The 18,413-nt window shown below is 55.9% G+C and overlaps 1 protein-coding gene across 6 annotated transcripts in view; it reads right to left on the bottom strand.

Annotated features, from left to right (window-relative positions):
* The window catches only part of RGS3 (regulator of G protein signaling 3), a 116,222-nt gene that overhangs the window by 13,120 nt on the left and 84,689 nt on the right, over positions 1-18,413 (bottom strand). For 3 of the 6 annotated variants that reach the window (XM_032865662.1, XM_032865661.1, XM_032865663.1), the window contains one exon: positions 524-1,459. In XM_032865662.1, coding sequence (XP_032721553.1) covers positions 524-1,459 — 936 coding nt within the window. Of the gene's footprint in view, positions 1-523; positions 1,460-17,906; positions 18,081-18,103; positions 18,226-18,289; positions 18,399-18,413 lie in introns of those variants that run through there. The other 3 variants (XM_032865665.1, XM_032865666.1, XM_032865667.1) reach the window with 3 other exon arrangements.

Raw genomic sequence — 18,413 nt, 5'->3', positions numbered from 1 at the left:
TCTCTCCCCTCTCCCTCTGCCCCCACCCCCATGTCATGTGCTCACTCTCTGTGTCAAAAAATTAAAAACAACAAAAAAATAAGTTGCGTAGCATGCTGCCAGCCCAGGGTAGATGTGTGCTGTCACTGTTGGCTGATGGATTTCTAGTCTGGCTAGGCCTGGACGGAATCTAAATTGTTCTACTACAGAAGACAGTGCTCCAGCCAAGGACTCAGACCTTTCAGATCCAAAGACCATGTCCTGGGCAAGGCCACACCTGCTCTACTTCGGTGGGGACCCCCAGTCCGAGGGAGCTGTAAGAACACAGCTGCTGGAGTCAGAGTCACGGGTTTAACACAGGCATGGCCTTCTCGGTCTCTCCATGCCTCGGCTGGATCCTCTGTCAAATGGGTGTAAGTCTCCCTGGAAGGCTTCAGGAGGCGCCGGGGTGGGACGGCATTGTCCCCTGCAGCTCCCAGACCTACCCCCTTCCTCTCTACCTCCCCATTTATTACCCACTCCCAGCCGCCCTCAGCCTTCTTACCTTCCTATGTCCTGTGAAGAAGAGGGAAAGGTGGTGCATGGAGCCCCCATTGCGGCCCAGTTCCTTCTTGAGGGTGCGGGGCGAAGGCATGGCCCAGGAGGACGTGGTGCCCTCCCCGTCCGAGCAGTGCAGGCTGGTGTCGGAGGCGAAGCAGGGCCCGCGGGTATCTTGCAGCAGGCTGCCCTCGCTGTGCGTCCGCCGTCGCAGGGAGCTCTGCACCCGCAGGGAGAGGCCGCCCTCAGCCTGGCCCGCCTCGATCATGCTGCTGCGCTTGGCCTCATGGTGCTCCCCGTAGTTGTCATCGCTCGTGTCCTCCTCCTCCTCTTCCTCACCCTCGTCCCCCTCCTCAGCCTCCTCCCCATCCTCCTCATCAGCCAGGCCTCCCCCCTCTGCCCCCGCCTTCTGGCTGTAGGCACTGTCCAGCCGGACCTCAGGGATCACGAAGGTTGGCCTGGAGGCCGCAGGAGGGTCCCCGGTGGCTGCTGGGGGCTCCCCAGAGCTTTCTGTCTCCTCAGCTGGCTGGGGGACCTGGCCAGGGGGCAGGTCTTGACAGGGAGCAAGCTCCTGAGCAGGGGTGTCCTGGATGACAGGGAGGTCTTGGCTGGGAGGGGGCTCTGGCCCAGCAGGAAGGTCCTGGCAGGGAAGGAGGGCCAGGGCTGCAGGGGGTTCCTGGCATGGTGGGGAGTCCTTGCTTGGCTGCGGCTCCTGGCCTGGAGGACGTTCCTTGCAAGAGGGTGAGTCTTTGCTAGATGGTAACTCTTGGCCAGGCGAAGGTTCCTGGCCAGCAGAGGGGTCCTTGTTGGGTGGCAAGTCTTGCCCTGAAGGAGGCTCCTGGCCCGGAGAGGGGTCCTTGCTCGGTGGTGGGTCCTCGGCACCCAGCCCCTTCCCTTCCTCCAAGGGCATCTCTCGCTTCTCATCCGCCTCTGGCTCAGACATCTGGGAAACAAGAAGCAAACAAGAAAGGTTCAGAACAGAGGGCTATGAGATGTTCTGGCACTGTGCATGAGCCAACATCCTGGAGGCCGAAATAAATCAGGCAATGGCCTGAACCCCACACCCGACACCCCACAGTCTGAAAGCTGAAGTGAGAGATGGAAACAGAAGGCCCCCTTGGGCTTTGTTGCACATGGGTTCCCACCCTTGTCTTCTGGCTTGAATCTTCTTTCTGTTCCATCAAGAGCATGGTTGGTCATTTAGGGGATGAAGGAAAGGTAACCACTATTATCTGGATCCTATCGCCTGCCAGGACCGCACCAAATTAAACACTCCTTGTATGATCTTCTTAAGAGCCCTCCGGTGTCTCCACGAGTGAAGCAGGGGCTAGGCAGTCTCTGCCTTCGTGGACCAGAACCAAAGCCAGTCCCAAGCCTGAGCAATCACAAACTGATAGAACCTTGGACCTGGCCAAAGGGTATCTTCTACCTGAACTAAAGTTCTAAAAAATCCTCAAACAAGAACTTGCTCTGAATACTTAAGCATCTCTTTGAAACCAGCAAACTAGAATGAAAACAGAACTTCAAAATACTGCCCACCCTTGGATAATACCGATGTCCCGGCACATGGGGACCTCACTGAGGGATGATCCACCCAGGGGTTTTTAAACTGGGTTTGGACGAACCTCAGGGGCTCCAGACAGAAGAAAGCCTTTCCTGCCTGACACGCAACCCTCTGAAGCTTGGCGTTGTTGCTGGATTCCCACAGGTTTCATTTGCAAAGGGAAAAATAGTGCCCTTGATGAAGTCTGAGAGGGAGCTTGCTCAGAGGAAGACCGGGGCTCAGAGAAGGAGGCAGGAGTATCTACAGGGCTGCAACCACATGGGGGGGGAGCAGGTCTCAAGCCGGGACTGGGCCCCTCATTTCACCCAAGGACTCAGAATGCTGGGGCAACAACTATCTGGAGTCCGGGCTATGCCCATTAAGAGGCCGTGGCCACCTAGAACTCACCAAGGGAAAAGTGGCCACATGTCTCTGGGGATCATAGAGATGTATAGGAATGCGTGCCTGGGACTGAAAGCCTGGGCAAATAGCTGAGACTTCCTTTCAGGCCTGGGGAGCCCCAGCCGGGCTCCTATCTGAGAGTCTGCGGCCCAGCCATGGCTCAAGGCAGCAGCAGAGAGCTGCCCACATGGAGCAAGGTTCCCACTGGCATCTGGGAGCACCAGAATGGATAACAAAGCGTGGTATGGGTAAAGGCCACGGGCTGGGAGCATGAAAGGGAAAGGGGACCCCCCCCTACCCCAGTGGAGAGGATGGCTGAGTGAGGCAGCAGAGTGGGCCTTAGAGGACTCTAGGATGATCTGGCCAGAGTTCTGTTCTCAGGCACAGAAGAAGACAGGTGTCCACCCGCAAGAACTCCCTGCTCTATAAATCGTACCTGCAGGTGGGAGATGACTCCACCCAGGGACCCCGCACACCTCACAGTCTCAGCCCCTCAAACATCCATGATCCCAAATCCCCCGTGCACAGAGGGGAAGGCTGAGGCCCAGAGAGGGCCAGGAGCCAAGGGCAAATCACACAGCGGGGGAGGCAGAGAAAGCCATCACTAAACTCTCTGGGTCTCAAGGTCCCCACCTATTAAATGAGATAACCAACACGCACAAGTGACAAACCAGGAGAATAAACACAGAAGGCATAAAGCTCTTTTTTTTTTTTCTTAAGTAGGCCCTACACCCATTGGGGGGCTTGAACTCACGATCCCCAGATCAAGAGGCACACGTTCTCCTGACTGAGTCAGCCAAGTGCCCTGAAAGTCTCTAAGTTCTTGAACAGGATGCTGGTGGTGGGTGGAGGCCCCAAACCTCCAACAGCAGCCCATCCTTCTTGGAAGCAAGGTCGGCCACATACCGAGAATCAAAGTTCGTGACTGTGATGGTGGGCCTCTCAATGCAGAATTCTCGTTTAGAAGCCAAGGTCTGCGCTTTAACCCCACCAGACTGTTCTCAGGGAGAAAGACAGCTCCCTTGCTGATGGACAGACAGCAAGGCTGAGGCCCAGCCTGGAGAGGGACCTAGAGACCTGCCCCAGAGCACTAGCACCAAATGGGGGTTCAGCTGGGGTTGGAGCAGGGCCTCTGGCTCCTTCTTCCAAGGCCTGCTTCTGATCTCATTCCTGAGCAGCCCAGTCCTCCGCCCCTCACCCCACGCGCCAGGGAGCATTCTCCTCTAGGAAAACAAACAGCCAGCTCCCTGGCCCCACATTCAATCACCCTCCCTCCTTAGCCAGACCCCTGACCTGGAAGAACAGACAGAAGGAAGCAGTGTAATTGGTGCCCTGGGGGCCTGGCACAGAGCAGCCCAGAAGGGAGCAGGCCGCATTTCCCCTTTCCTGGGGGGTGGGGGTGGGGCAGGGCCTGTCCCTTCAGGGACTGAGCCCGAGCCCGCCTCCCCCACTCTCGGCAAAGTGCAGCCACAGACCCAAAACCAGAAATGCAAGTCAGCCTGCCTCTGCCAATCCTGCCCCAAACTGAGGCCAAACCAAACAAAGCCAGGAGGGGAAGTGCTGCTGTCCCCAGAGGGCCCCCGCCCTGCGGCAGCGGAGAAACCAGCCAGGACCAGCCAGGACGCACGGGCCCTGAGAGTGGGGGGGGGGGGGGGGGGGTCAGCGTTCAGATTTCAGTGGTGTCGCTTTCCAGCTGTGCGTCTCTGGCCAGCCTCCCAAACTCTCGGTCCAGTCCCCTCACCAGGAACAGGGCCATCATATCACACCGGACTCACAGGGACCATTCTCAGTGCTCCCCACAGGGCCTGGTCCAGGAGAAACATTTGGTAACATGGTGGCTATCATTAGTCTGGTCTTACGTTACAGATGGGGAAACTGAGGTCCTGGAAGCTCAGAGAGTTACCTAAGAAATTGCAGGCTGACTTAGTATCAGCACTCATGTCTGCAGGCCAGGGGTATCTCCTGGCTTCGTTGGGCCTTTCCACACAATATGATGGACCCTAGGGGGAGGCTGGGCACTACCTGAGATGCCCTCACGGACCTAGGGCAGATACAGGCAAAGAAGGACCCGCCAGAGCTCTTTGGCTCTTCCCTGTGCTCCAGGATCAGGCTCGTGCAAGTGCCCACGTGGGTTTGGTCCGGCCAGTGTTCCTGGGTGAGCTGGGGTTGGGAGTGCCCTGGGGGGAGGGGGCTTCTGGAGCAAATACAGGAAACCTCAGAAATCTGGGGGGAGGGGTGGCCAGGGAAGGAATTAGGACAGGAAAAGAGATAAAGATGAGACTATGTCACAAGGGATGCCAGAGCACGGGATTGTCCTATGAAGAACAGAATGACACGCGCACGGCCCCGCTGTGTCGACATGGCTCTGTGAGCAGGATGTGGGGGCAGGGGAAGGACTACAGGGACACACATATGTCCTAACCTACATGCATTCATTCCGGCTCCAGGCACTGAGGGAAACCCTGCAGGGACAGAAGGAGACAAGTCAGACACGATCTCTGTCCTCTATTGAGCAGAAAAAAACAGAAGCTGGACAACTGGTCTTCAGGCCAGGACCCAGATGCCCATCAAGAGGCCGTGGCCTCTTGAAGCGGGTCCAGGCAGCTGACGAGCAACACCCAGCCCGACAGTTGTGCCGCAGGTGGCGGTGATGAGAATCCAGCCACAGAGGCCCAGAGAGATATGCCTGCTGGCCCAGGGCCTCTGTGCAGCCGTCCCCTTGCCAGGGGGAGTCTGCATCTCTCCTGTCCGTCCATTGCTTCTCTGGCTTGGCAGGCCAGTGTTAATTCTGTCCATGTCTTGCTGGCTAGGAGCACACCGGAAATGAGCCAGGCCTTCTCTATGGAGCTGCTGCGTAGGATCTAATCAAATTCTGCCCCCAGTGCAATCATGGGCTCAGAAGAGGCCGGGAGGGGGGCAGGTGCGACTCCCAGAGCAGCTCCTGAGCCCTGCTGCCCTGTGTTGGGGGAGAGGGGATGGGCAATGAGCTGCTGGAAGTGACTTGCCCAATGTCACACAGCTACTAAATGCGGAGCCAGGTCTGCTGACCCCGGGTCATCCTGCAGCTCTCACCCCGAGATGACTCATCACACCCACCACAGATGCTGGGCTCTGCATCGGCCCTCAAAAACCACTTCCTGCACTGCAGCGAGGGGGCGGGGAGTATGAACTGAGGTTCGCCGTTGTCTCTCCTCTCTTGGGGTGGCCCTCACACAGCTCAGATCTCACGGCCAGAACACCAGACAGACATGCCAGAAGACCTCGGCTGGAATCCTCACTCCATCCTCTGCTGGCTGTGGGACAGGCTGTCACTTCTGGTCTCCTCCACCGTGGAAATGGGACCGTGAAGTGAGGACACTTCCTGCTGCCACCACCTCCCCTCCTCCAGAGGGTTGAGGGGACCAAGTCCGAGAAAGGACAGGAAAGTACTCTGTGAGCTGGAATGCTGTTGGAGAGAGGCAGAGACTCTGAGAATCCCTGACCTCCGGGCTTGACTTTCGAGGTGGGGTGGCTCCTTTGAGTTTGGCATGCTCTGGGTTCCTGAGTGGCTCCTTGGCTCCTGAGTCCCTGGGGTGAGGCTGGCTTCCAGGAACCTCAGCGGCCAGGCCTGCACTTCGTTCCCCCAGCCCAGCCTTGGTCCTGCTCCTCAGCCTCATTCCTTGACACCCAGAGGCTGGAGCCACTACCTGCCTCTGCCGCCAGCTCAGAGCCTCCAGGCTGCTCTCCTCCCTGCTCCCCCAACCCCGTCCCCAGCATGACAGGTCTGACACAGAACACGGGGCATAGGGCCAGCACTTTCCAGTGGAGAGCGCTCTGGAGACCCACCCCCTCCTCACGCACCGGCTGGGTGATCTCAGGCAGAGCCTCATCAGCCGGCAGTTCCATCAGCCACAACACAGGATTCCTAACAGCTCCTCAGTACAGTGGGAGGAGGGCAGAGCTGACGTGCCCCGGAGCCAGGAACCGTGAGGGCACACGAAGCCCCTGAATGGCAGCCACGGCCACCAAGGGACAACCCAACCTCGACATCTCCCTCCCTAGATCTCCCCTCACCTGTCTGATTACCCCTGTTTCACCAGGTCCAGGGCCTCCTGGCCCAAGCATGGGAACCCATCCCAGGCCCTTGCCCATCTCAGTCTTGCACACTCCCTTGTGCCCCCATCCCCTCCCCAGGTGACCGTCACCATCGACACCACCTGGCCACCACCCAGCCCACACTGCCAGCCCCGACCTGTCTCCTGAGTCTAGATCCCAGGGGCAGGTGTTCACAAAGTACTCATGTGAGAGCGCTGCCCCCAAACACTGTCCTAGGCTCTGCTGAGTATGACAGGAGATGAAAAAGACACGAGCCCTGTGCTGGCGGAGTTTCGAGGCCAGAGAGGAAGGACTGACATGAGCCACGACGTCGCCCACAGAAACACGTAATGGATACAAAGGGTGGTGGTGATGGACAGGAAAACCGCAAGTTGCGTCGGGAGGGAACGCAGTGGCAGGTGGGAAAGGCCACTCTGCGATGACACTGAGCCCTGGGTCTGCTGGGTGGGCAGGGAGGCCAGCACCCTGGTGGATCAGAGGACACCTATGTGGCTAGAGCCCAGACCACGAGACAGAGACCCCCTCTACACATCCTGCCAGTGCCCCCAACTCAATGCGCCCAAGCCAAACATGAGTCCACTCCCTCGAGGATGCCATCGCCAGCTGCCCAAGCCAGGGACCCAGGTATCATCCTCTCTCACTGTCCCTTCACCACCATCCTCCCCGCCAACTCACCAAAACCTCCTGCTTGTCCCTTGGAAAATATTCAGAATCATTCCACTGGGGTAGGGGATGCAAGAAAGGGGACAGGGAATATATGGGAACTCCATATACTTTCCTCTCAATCCCTAAAACTGCTCTAAAAACAAAGTTGATTAACTTAGGGGCAAAAAAAAAATCTCTCCACTCCCTCCATCTCCACTACCACCACCTCCCTCCCAAAGCGGTCATCTCCCACTGGAACTGATGGGGACCTTTCAGCGGCAGCCCCTCCAGTTGAAGTTCCAACTCCATAGCCCTGAGCGAGTCTGGGCTCTCTCTCCCTTTGGCTTTGCCTTCCACCATTCCCCATCTCAAGTGTTTGATGAGGGATGAATGAATGAATGAATGAATGGACAATCCAGGGAATGTCACAGGGCCATCTTGTACCTAAAATGGGGCCCCTGAGAGAGGAACAGTAGCAGCACCTGGAAGCCCACATGAAATACGGGATCTTAACCCTCAACCCACAGCTGCTGGGTCAGAATCTGCATTTTACCAAGATTCCAAGAGACTAATTTGCACATTAAAAATAGCACTCATCCAGACTATTGGTTCTCAAAAGAGAGGTACACTTTAGAATCACCGGTGGAGCATCTTAAAAATACCCTGTCTCTGGGCCCAATTCCAGGCCTTACTGGCTAAGATTCCCCAAGAGTAGGGTTGGCATCTTGACTTTTTTCTGATTCCCCAGATAATTCTGGGGAGCAGCCCCAGTTAACAGAGAGGGTAAATGAGGCCCAGAGAAGAAAGTTGATGTACCCAAGGTCATACAAAAGAATCAGGCCATGCACGCAGACCAGAACCTGGTGTGGAACCAGTTCCAGCACACAGCACTCCGTCTCATGGGGAGCCCATGCAGAAGAGGCTAGACCTCGGCCGCCCCTTGTCCCCAGATGCAGAGCTAGCAAACTCACTGGAGGCAGCTACCCACTCATGTGCCCCATTCACGGAGGCCCAACTGCAGGAGAGAAAGGAAGGAGGAATTTGAATGTAGACCGAAAATTCTCTATTCCTAGAAGATCCCATGACCCTCCTGGGTCTGCTGGGAAGGGCAACGCCCCACAGCAGGAAACACACCATCCATACCCCTTGACTGAAAGCAATACTGAGGCATAGAGAAGTAGGTTTTCCAGTTCAGAAACTGTCAGGACCAAGCCAGTACACAGGGAAGAAGGATCCTTAAGGAATGGGAAGTGAGGAGACCCCTTTTAGAGGCTTCCCTACTCTTGGCACCGCCACCTGGGTAAGCCAGAAGGCTGTGTCCTCGGGCCTGGCCTTTGGAGCTTACTGCGGTGCCCCAACATCACACTGGATGCCCAGCTTCTCGCCAGACAGGAAAAGTAGCTCCCAACGTGTGAGTTTCCAGGACCAAGTATCCCCATCACCATCTTGCTAAGCCACTCCTCTCAGGACCCAGACACCACTGCTTCAATGTGCGTGTGGGAGCCTGGTTTGGGAGTCCCCACAAGCCAAAGACCCCTTCCATACCTCAGCTCTCTTCTCTTCTGAAAGGCGTGAAAGTGGAGAGCAGTACTGTCCCAGCTGCTTCCTGTCCCCACAGGGACTGTAGCCTCCATCAGAAGGAGAACGCCAGGTCCCAGGGCCTCTCCTGCCCCAGCTGTGGGCTCTCTGCTCAGAACCAGCCCCCTGCGGGCTCTGCCACCATTCCCCTTCCCACCTGGCACCCCCTTTCTCTGCCTGATCCACTCACTGTCTCATTTTCCTATTGTCTGCACCTCTCAAGTCCACACACCCCCCCGCCCCAAAGAGCCCAGCTAAATGCTCCCTGGGATGCCCTGGCTAGAGGGCTCTCTGCTCTCCTGCCAATGTCCAGCCCGCCCTGTTCTCATGGCCCTGAGCAGGCCCTGTTTGGCTCATCAGGATTGTGTCCCTGGCTCACTTATTCCCCCCACCAACCCCCAGTGTTACGCAGCAAATACCGACAGAGCCCCAGTCACATGCCAGGACCCGTGCAAGAAAAACAGTGGCAAGACACCTTCCCTCCCCTGAAGGTGCTGGTCTATGGGACAGAGAAGCAGGCGAGGGGCCCATGTCACTCTCCCACTATACTCCCCCCCCACCCCAGGGGGCTATGGAAGTACAGGAAAGATGGGGATGGAGGAGGTAATGGGGACAGGGATGGGAGAGGATACCCAGGCCAAAGCCAGAGACAGCACTGAACATTCAAGGAAGTGTGGGTGGTTCCACAAGCAGAAGCATGGGTACATTCAGGAATTTGGACTTCACCCCGAGAGCTGTGTCTGCGTGATGCTGTCGAGATAGGGAAGGTGGAGCCAGAGATGATGGAAACAGAAAACAGTGATAAGGAGGGGGGGGGGGGGCGGGGAGGAAGAGAGAAATCATGAACTGAGGGTCTCCCAGACACCAGGCACCATGACAGCTGCTCTCCATACACTCTCTCAATGGTACCACAGGCCCCATTTGGCAAATAAGGAAAGCGGGACTGGGACTCAGAGAGGGTCAGCAACGTGCGGGATCACCAAGCAAGAAAGTAGAGGAGTCATATGGAAACCACAGTCAGCAGAGCTCCAAAGCCCTGCTCTTTCTACTACCCCATGGCCTCCTTTCTGGCCCCCTCACCGCCTTTCCTCACCCCTGTCCCTCCCTTCCTTCAAAAGACCCCACCCAGCACCCCCCTGGGGCAGGTGCCGAGAGGCACGGTGAGCCATCCCAGACACAGGGGACCTTGCTCATAGCCCAAACTGATGGACACTGAGGGGCAGGTGTCGGACTCACCTGGTGGGGGGCAGAGGTGGTGATTCCCTACAGCTGGTGATCTTTCCAGACTGTCTCCCTCCAGGGGCCACTTCATGTGCGGAAGAGCCAGAAGCATGTGGCTTCTCTGTGATGTCCTATGCTAGACTGATCAATCAGAAAAGCTCTGCCAAGCTAGGAGGACCCCAGGGAAGGGCACAAATAGCACAGTGGTCATGAGACCAGGATTTGGAATCAGGAGGGCCTGGGGTTGCATCTCACTTCCTAACCCTGTGGCTGACTTAGTGTGACACCCCCCACCCAGTGGGGCAGGAGGCAGGGCCTGGTGTACAGCAGTGCTCAGCCCGCTGGGGTGCCTCTCCTCTCCACCACCTGTCTTCTTCTCACAGCAGCTACCAAGGACCAGCCCCAAATCGAAAGCTTCACTCCATGCAACAGCTCGGGGAACAGAAAGCGCCTTCAGAGCCAGGGGTGGCGGAGGGAAGCCGAATGCTGGTGAAGAACTGAGATCTGGAGACAGGGTTAGGTTCAAATCCTGCCTCTGCCACTTCCTCCCTTGGTGCCCTTTATCTCTGGGCAGGCTGCTTACATTCTAGGTTCAATTTTCTCATCTGTAAATAGTGATGTAAGTAGCTAGTACCTACACACCACAGCCTTGTTGGAAGAGAATCTACACAAAGCGGCCTGGCACATAGCAGGTGCTCAAGAAACATTTCTAGTTCCTGTAATCATACTTATTACTATCATCAGTGTCATCATTATCAGTCCCTCCCTGCATCCCACCCTGGGAGATGAAACTTGGCACGTTCTGACCACAGCCCTAAGACAGGGGCACTGTTATCTGTACATTTCAAGGGGAAGAAACTGAGGCCCATACCAAAGGCCCCAGAGGCTGGAGAGGCAGCAGAGCCTGTGCTCAGTTTCCCCTAGGCTGGGTCAGTCTGGCTCCTTTGGCCTGGGCCAAATTACTCCCCTCTCTAGATCACATCTTCTGGAGGAGTCTGCCCAGCTCTGAGTCTCAGCCAGCCCAAGGTATGGCCAGGTCTCTCTCTGGGTACATCCAGGGCAGGAAAAGCAGAAAGCATCCCCTCTCCCAGGAGCCCCAACCTTTGTCTGTGTGCCCCAGTTCCTAAAATATTCTTTTGTCGGAGCCCGCAGTGCTGGAAGTCTACGGGGTGGGGGCTCTTCCATCGCAGGACACTAGAATGGGTATCTGCCCACTGGACTCAGCCACCACCCTGCAGCCAAAGGTTACCTCCAATGCCCCAGGCATGCTGATCCATCTACCACTGCCTCCCTGAAGCAGACAAGCTCTCTGCTAGGGGATGATGTTGAGGCTGGGTTCGTCTGGGTTTGTAGTCTGCTCCTAAGCCATCTTCCCACCTCCTCCTGTCATGGGACTTTCTATCATCTCCCTCATAAGAACCTGATTATATTCCTCTCTCCCTGAAAACCATTCTTTCCCTCTGGGATAGTCCCCACTCCTTATGCTGTGTGCTCTGCCCCGGCCAGCTGACCTCCCCACCACACCATTTCTCTTCCCTTCCCTCCAGCTGGTCGAAATTGTTTGAAGCTTTCCGAACACACTCTACTCTCAGGGGCCTTGAAACCTCTGCTCACTGTTCCTACTTAGAACACCCTTCCCTCTCTTGTCCATGGGACAAACTCCTACTCGTCCTTCCAAATTCAAATCAACCACACGTGTATTGACTGTTGATTTCTGACAAAGACGATGACCCATGACCCCTTACAGAAAGAAAGGATTTTTTTTTTAATTAATTGGATAACGACCCCGAGAAAATGAGTCTTGACCTCTACATCCACCAGACATAAGAATCTATTTCAAGTGGATTTGAGACCGGAATATGAAACATAAAACAATGGAACTTCTGGGGGCACCTGGGTGGCTCAGGGGGTTAAAGCCTCTGCCTTTGGCTCAGGTCATGATCCCAGGGTCCTGGGATCGAGCCCCATTTCAGGCTCTCTGCTCAGCAGGGAGCCTGATTCCCCCTCTCTCTCTGCCTGCCTCTCTGCCTACTTGTGATCTCTGTCAAATAAATAAATAAAATATTGGAAAAAAATTAAAACAATGGAACTTTTGGAAGATAACAAAGAATATAGCCACAACTTTGTAATAGGCAAAAGACCAGGATTCAGTGGGCACTCTCCATAGAGAAAAAGACTGACAGGTTGGGCTGCAGTAAGAACTTGCCTTCTTCAGAGGATACCCTCCTCAGAAGAATGAAAAGGCAAGACACAGAGTGGGAGGAGATATTTGCAATGTGTACATCCCACAGTGAAAAAACAAGCGGAATATTTTTTAAGCTCCCACAAACCAGTAAGAAAAAGACAGACAACACAGGAGAAAGCTGAGAGGGGAGAAGCTTGAAGAGGCGTTTCACTAAGAGGTGGCCAATCAACAAGGGGAAAAAAGTCCTGAAACTCATTGGTCACCCAGGAAATGCAAATTAAACCCACATTTAGTTATCGTAATATCTAATACCAATAACGTGGGTGAGGATGTAGAGTAACAGAGGCTCTCGTACAAAGCTCGCAGACAGCGCACTGGTGTCCCACTTTGGAAGATTATATGACACTATCTGCTAAAGCTAATTATATACTGCTTTATGAGTCAGCAATTGTAAACCTTACGTATTTACCCAACAGAAAAGTATGTACAGTGCATCGAAAGACATCTATGGGACCATTCACAGCAGTGCTCTTCATGATAACCTCCAACTGGCAACAACCCAAAGGTTCCACAGTAGAATGGATAAGTTGCAAGATACTCACACGGTGAAATACAACAGTGAGAACGAACAAAATAAAGCTTCGTACAGGAATGCTGACCATTCTCCTCATCTGTCTGTGGACCTAGAGAAGTCAGCGTGAAGGAGTACATGCTCAGTGATTCCAGGGACACCAAGTTCAAAATCAGGCAAGGATGATCAATGAGGGAAGTCAAGATAGGGGTCACTTTTAGGTCGGTGGTGACTAAAAAAGAGTGTGGGGTATTTCTGGGGTACTCGAATGTTCTATTTCTTTCTTTCTTTCTTTTTTTTTTTTAAGATTTTATTTATTTATTTGAGAGAGAGAGAGAAAGAGAGCACACGCAGGGGAGGAGCAGGCAGAGGGAGAAGCAGGTTCCTTGCTGAGAAAGGAGCCTGATGCCGGCCTCGATCCCAGGACCCTGGGATCATGACCTGAGCCAAAGGCAGCCGCTTAACCGACTGAGATACCCAGGCACCACAAGAATGTTCAATTTCTTGACCTGTAGAGTTTGTTCACTTTGTGAAAACTCATCAGCTGGATAGTTCTAATCTTTCTCTAAGGATGTTGCATTTCAACTGAAGTTTATTTAAAAGACAAACAAAAGCCCTCATCTCAGAGTCCACCCCCCGTTCCCTCCTTCCACCATGAGCCCCCATCCCCCGCCGTCTTCGTGCACATCTCAGAGGCATGTGCCAAGAAGCCGCCGCACCACCTCCTGGAAAGCCGGCTCTACGTCAGACCCTGTGCCAAGTGCCTTGCTTTGCCCAGATCACCTCGTTCAATAATAGCCACAGTGAAGTAAGGTGCTAGCGGCCCTCAGCGGCTGCCTTGAGTCAGCCTCAGTGCCCAGGAAGCCCTCATGCACACACATCCTCTCCTTTAACCCAATGAGGCCGGGCCCGCTGCCTGAAGAAATGGAGGCTAGGGGAGCGTCAGTGTTTTGCCCAAGGGCGCCCAGCTGTCAAGCTCCAGTCCAGAGCCCACACCCCTACACAACACACACTAGGAAGCCTCCCCTGGGATTAGAACAGAGCCTGGACACACACAGGTGATTTCTCCGGTGGGGCAGGAATCACGTCTACGCTATGGAAGTGTGGCAGATGGGGATAGAGACCTGCTCCTTCCACGGCTAAGCACCCATGCATCCAGACTCCACCTCACCTCCTGCAGGAAGCTCTGCTGAGGCTCCCAGGCTGGGTTAGAAACTTCCCCAGGGTTCCCCCCACCCTAGTCTCCCCACGAGAGCTGTGCTGTTACCATTCATCACGTGCCCATCTTTAGCCAGGCCCTTTATGCCTACACCTCCAGTCCTCCGCCAGTGTGTGGTACACAGCCGGTATTTAACGCCTTTGGAAGGAAGGGAGGGAGGCAGAGAGGGCAAGTTCAGAGCCGCTATTGAGATCAGCTTGGAACTCTGTCAATCAAGGTCTGAGCAGTGAAGCTTTCCGTGTCCAGGATGGGCATCGCTTGCGACCCCAACCTGAGGAGCTGCAGGGCCACACCCCCTCCCATTCCATGGTCCTCCCACTGGCGGCCCCTAGCCTTTGTCCAAGGTTATGGCCAGCCACTTGGCTCCCAGAAACCCTGCCCAGCTTCTTCTCTCCCCCCACTCTCTGCCACCTTGCCCCGAATGCCTGGGTCCTGCTAGTAGCCTGAGGCTAACCCTACCAAGAGATAACCGAGGACACCATAGAAAGCCTTGGCTACATGGGGAAAATCATGCCCGGTTCCAAGGAACTTACTACACCCCTGCCTTTCTAAGTTGGGAGCCACTGACAGTTCTCCGGCAGCAGCCTGATGTCATGGTGCCAGGTGCGAGCAGGCTGGCCCATGGCAGGCAGGGAAAGGGGACAAGCCCCAGGCCACCTGGAACAGAGAGCATACCTGGCAGCTATCCATACATCTGGAGTGATGACAGAGGCCCACTGCCAGAGCAAGAAGGAATCCTGGGACAACCCCGCCCCCCGCCACTGCACCGCCCCACCCTCTCCTCAGTGCCTGGAGACTCTGATCTCCCCAGTGGGTCATTCGCGCAGCACCCCTGTCCCCAATCCCGCCCCACCCCCACCCCAGATGCCTGGGCGCAGCTGGCTGTGCAGGGGAAGGTGGCAGCTCCTTGGGGCTGAGCCTGGCTGGCCTGCTGTGAGTGGCTCCAGCCTCTCTGGGCTTAGCAGGCTGAGCCATAAGCAGCCTTGTTTATCCCTGGGAGGAATGACGGTTTTCCCTGGGCAATGACATCTTGGAAACGGCCTGGCTCTGCAAACAACAAAGCTCCCAGCCCTGGCCGGGGCTCCAGCTTACAGGAGAAAGCCTCTGACCAAAAATGCCCGAGTAACAGGTTAGGGGCTGCCTCCCTGTTCCGCCAAACCCTCGCCCTGACCGGTGACTCACAGAACCCAGGAAGAGAAGAGTCCACAGAGAACCAAAGAACTGGATCCCTACAAGGGACCTGGTCCAGTTCCTAGTTCCTCCAAACAGGAAACTGAGCCACGGTGTGGGGGTGGGGGACATGTTTGCCTGAGATCAGCCAGTGAGTGGGAGCTAGAATGGGTCTCAGTCTCTGGCCCGTTGACCAAGCAAGGGCTTTCCCTACAGATTTTCAGAGGAGAGCCAGGCTCTAGCTGGCAAGCCAGGGGGTTCTAGAAAGTAATGTGTCACTGGGGAGCACAAAAAAGAGGGAACATCAAGATGAAAGCTAGGTGCTTTGAGTCATCTAGTTGGTGTGATAGAGAGGACTTTGGGATGGAAAATTGGAGACCTGGGTTCTCGTCCCCACTGGGCTGCTGAGTTGAATGTTCCCTCAGGCAAGTCCTTCCTCTCTGGCCTTAGTCCCCTATCTGTCCAGAAGGCAAATGGACTCAGCCCTCTCCAGGCCCTTGAGTTAGTAAATGGGAAGAAGCTCTAAGGGCCTCCAGGAGCCCAGCTGGGCAAAGGTACTCCCTCCTCAACTGTGCCCCTTCTGAGAAAGCCAGGCAGCCCAGTGGCTGAGACCCAGCCCCACACAAAACCCCGGATCCTCCTCCATGGTTGGCAGCATCCCAAGGGGGCCCAAGATGGGTTCCAAGCCACTGTAGTCCGTGCAAAAGACCATGAACATTGCATTCAAAGCAGCCGGAGTTGCCCCTTCCATCTCAATGTTGGTGTGAACACCACCCAGCCCAGCATGACCCCTGAGTAGGCTCCCCTGTGACCTCAGACAGGCTGAAGCTAACTTTCTCCTTGTTTCAGCTCCTGTCAAATGCCCCTCCCCAAACATGTGGCCCTATGGGAGCAAAATAGCCTCTTGGCCCCACGCAGAAACTAGGGCTCCTCCAAAGAGACTCCTCTCTAGGCCCGCGAGTTGGTAGAGACCACTGTCTGCCGCACAGAGCTAGGAGACAGACAGAAAGAGCTGACTGGGACATCAGGGTTTATCCTTAAGGAAAGCCCATCCTGGCCCTTTCCCACCACGGCCTGGGTCCCAGGCTAGACCCTGGAGACCCAGAGATGAATAAGGCCCAGATCCCATGTAAATAAGACATCAAGGAACCACCCGGCTGCCACCACCAGAGGACAGACAGGTCCCCATGGCCATATTTGCTCTAGCTGTAGAAGTCTGGGCTCTCCAGCATTAAGACCTGAAGAGAAGAAATGGGTTTTCTGGGCAGTGGGAACATGTGCAAAAGCAAGCAAGCTGGGGGTGGGGTGAGGGGGTAGTTGCCCTGATACCAAGTACTAGAATCAGCAGTCCCATCAAGGATGTTGGATGGTTCAAGGCCCTGGAGACTTCCCAACGGTGGGGTGGGGTGGGGAGGGTCCCTCGCCTTAGCCGCCTCCATCTTCACCGTCCCCCTGGCTGTTTTAGATACCAGGCTGGGCCTTTGCAAGCCCTGTGGTGGAACTTGGATCCTTGAAGGGCCCGCCCTGGGCTAAGCCATGCAACATGTTAGGGCTGGGGAAGAAGGGAGGAGCCCTTGGCTGGCCACGGAGGACTCAAGGGGCCCTGGTGGAAACTCTGACTATGGCCTCAGGGCCCTGGCTGGGATCCGCAGGCACTGCAGCTCCTTCCTTCTGAGAGATACACCCACTTCAGTCACCTGGACAGAGGAGCCCGACAGCAGCCCCCAGCCACGGGCCTGAGGGCAGCAGGGTGTGCAAAGTTTTCAGTGAGGGGCCTGGTGGCTCTGGGCTCCACTAGGCATCTCAAGCCAGGAGTGCCAGATTCAGAGTTGAACTATGAGACTCAGGTAAGGTAATGGCACCCATGTACCCTGTCCTCACTGCTCCAGGAAGCATAAGTCCTCCATCCTGGTCCTGGCCAAACACCTGCTGTGTGGACACAGCCCCTTCCCAACCTGGACCATGGCTCTTCCACGACACAGATGTCCCAGGGCACCAAGGGTCTTCCCAGACACCTTAGGACAAGAGTAGAAATGTGGGGCTTCCAAGTCGAAAAAAGAATTGGCTTCTATGCCCTCACTGTGGTTAGCTCTGTGGGGTGAACAACTCCCTAACATTCACCCCCCCCACACACACAGTTCTCATCTGGAGCCAAGGGAGCAGGTGCAGGATGCTTCTCAAAGAGCTCAGGGGGCAGAGCACTCCTGCCTGTGCTTCCTGTGGACATTTCAGCAGAAGTCTCTGGAATCAGAGGCAAACACTCCCCCTGCCCTCCCCCACCCCTGCTGGCTAAGACCTGCCTCCCCACCCCGCACCCCACCCCCACCCCAGACCACCTCCTTGCCTGACCCGGAACTAGGCGAGAGAGCAGCCGCCCCTGGTGTCTGGAGTAGAGTCAGCATCCCTGACATGATCGCTAGCACGGCTGGCTGAGCGCGCCTTCCCCATGCAATGTCCCAACTCGTGGTCACTGAACATTCCTTTCTCCCAGAAAGAAAAACCAGCTGACCAGCCTAGAAGTGGAGAGCAGCACACAGCGGTGCGTGCCCCTGGCCCTGTGGGTCCCCACCCTGAGAAAGACCGACGGACAGACAGATACACACACAACAGCTATCTCAGCGTAACACACAAGATTTAGTTGCAGCGTGCCTATCAATGGCTGCCCTGGGGAAGAAACAATAGGAACAGGGGCATGGGGTGGCCTGGACAAGAGCCCCCCCCCCCGCCCACCACCCACCCACCCCGTCACCAAGGCACCTACCCAGCACACTCCAGCAGGGACCCAGGAGACTCCTGGCTGCCGCTCCCGCCAGCCAGCCCGCCAGCCCGGTCTCCACCGGGCTCCTCCCGCAGGCGGGCGGGCGGCCGTGGCTGTGGTAGCTCCTGGCCGCCCGTGTCAAGCGGCTGCCGTCCCCAGACAGAGCTTCTTTGTGTCAGCAGAGCTATTTATGGACTTACCCAAGTTCCCCAGGGGAGCGATACCTGCTGGGAAAAGCAGAACCAAATGACCAGGTTCCACCTCCCACATCTAGGTAGCGTTTTCAAAACCCTTGCATCACTCGCCCCTCCTCCTCTTCCTCCTCCTCCTCCTCTTTGCCCTCCTCCTCTTCCTCCTCCTCCTCTTCCTCCTTTCCAAATACACACCCTGTCCAGCCGGCCACCGCGCTGCTGCTCTGGATTTCTTTCTTCCATCAAAGAAAACTCTGATTCCCCAAGTCACTTTCATCGGAGGAGGAGGAGAGCGCGATGTCTCAGGAAGCGTCCCCGT

The sequence above is a fragment of the Lontra canadensis genome, unplaced genomic scaffold (assembly GCF_010015895.1).
Source record: "Lontra canadensis isolate GAN:19392208 unplaced genomic scaffold, GSC_riverotter_1.0 scaffold30, whole genome shotgun sequence".
Classification (NCBI taxonomy): Eukaryota; Metazoa; Chordata; class Mammalia; order Carnivora; family Mustelidae; genus Lontra; species Lontra canadensis.
The sequence above is the reverse complement of the archived record's forward strand: the minus strand, read 5'-3'. Positions and strand labels throughout refer to the sequence as shown.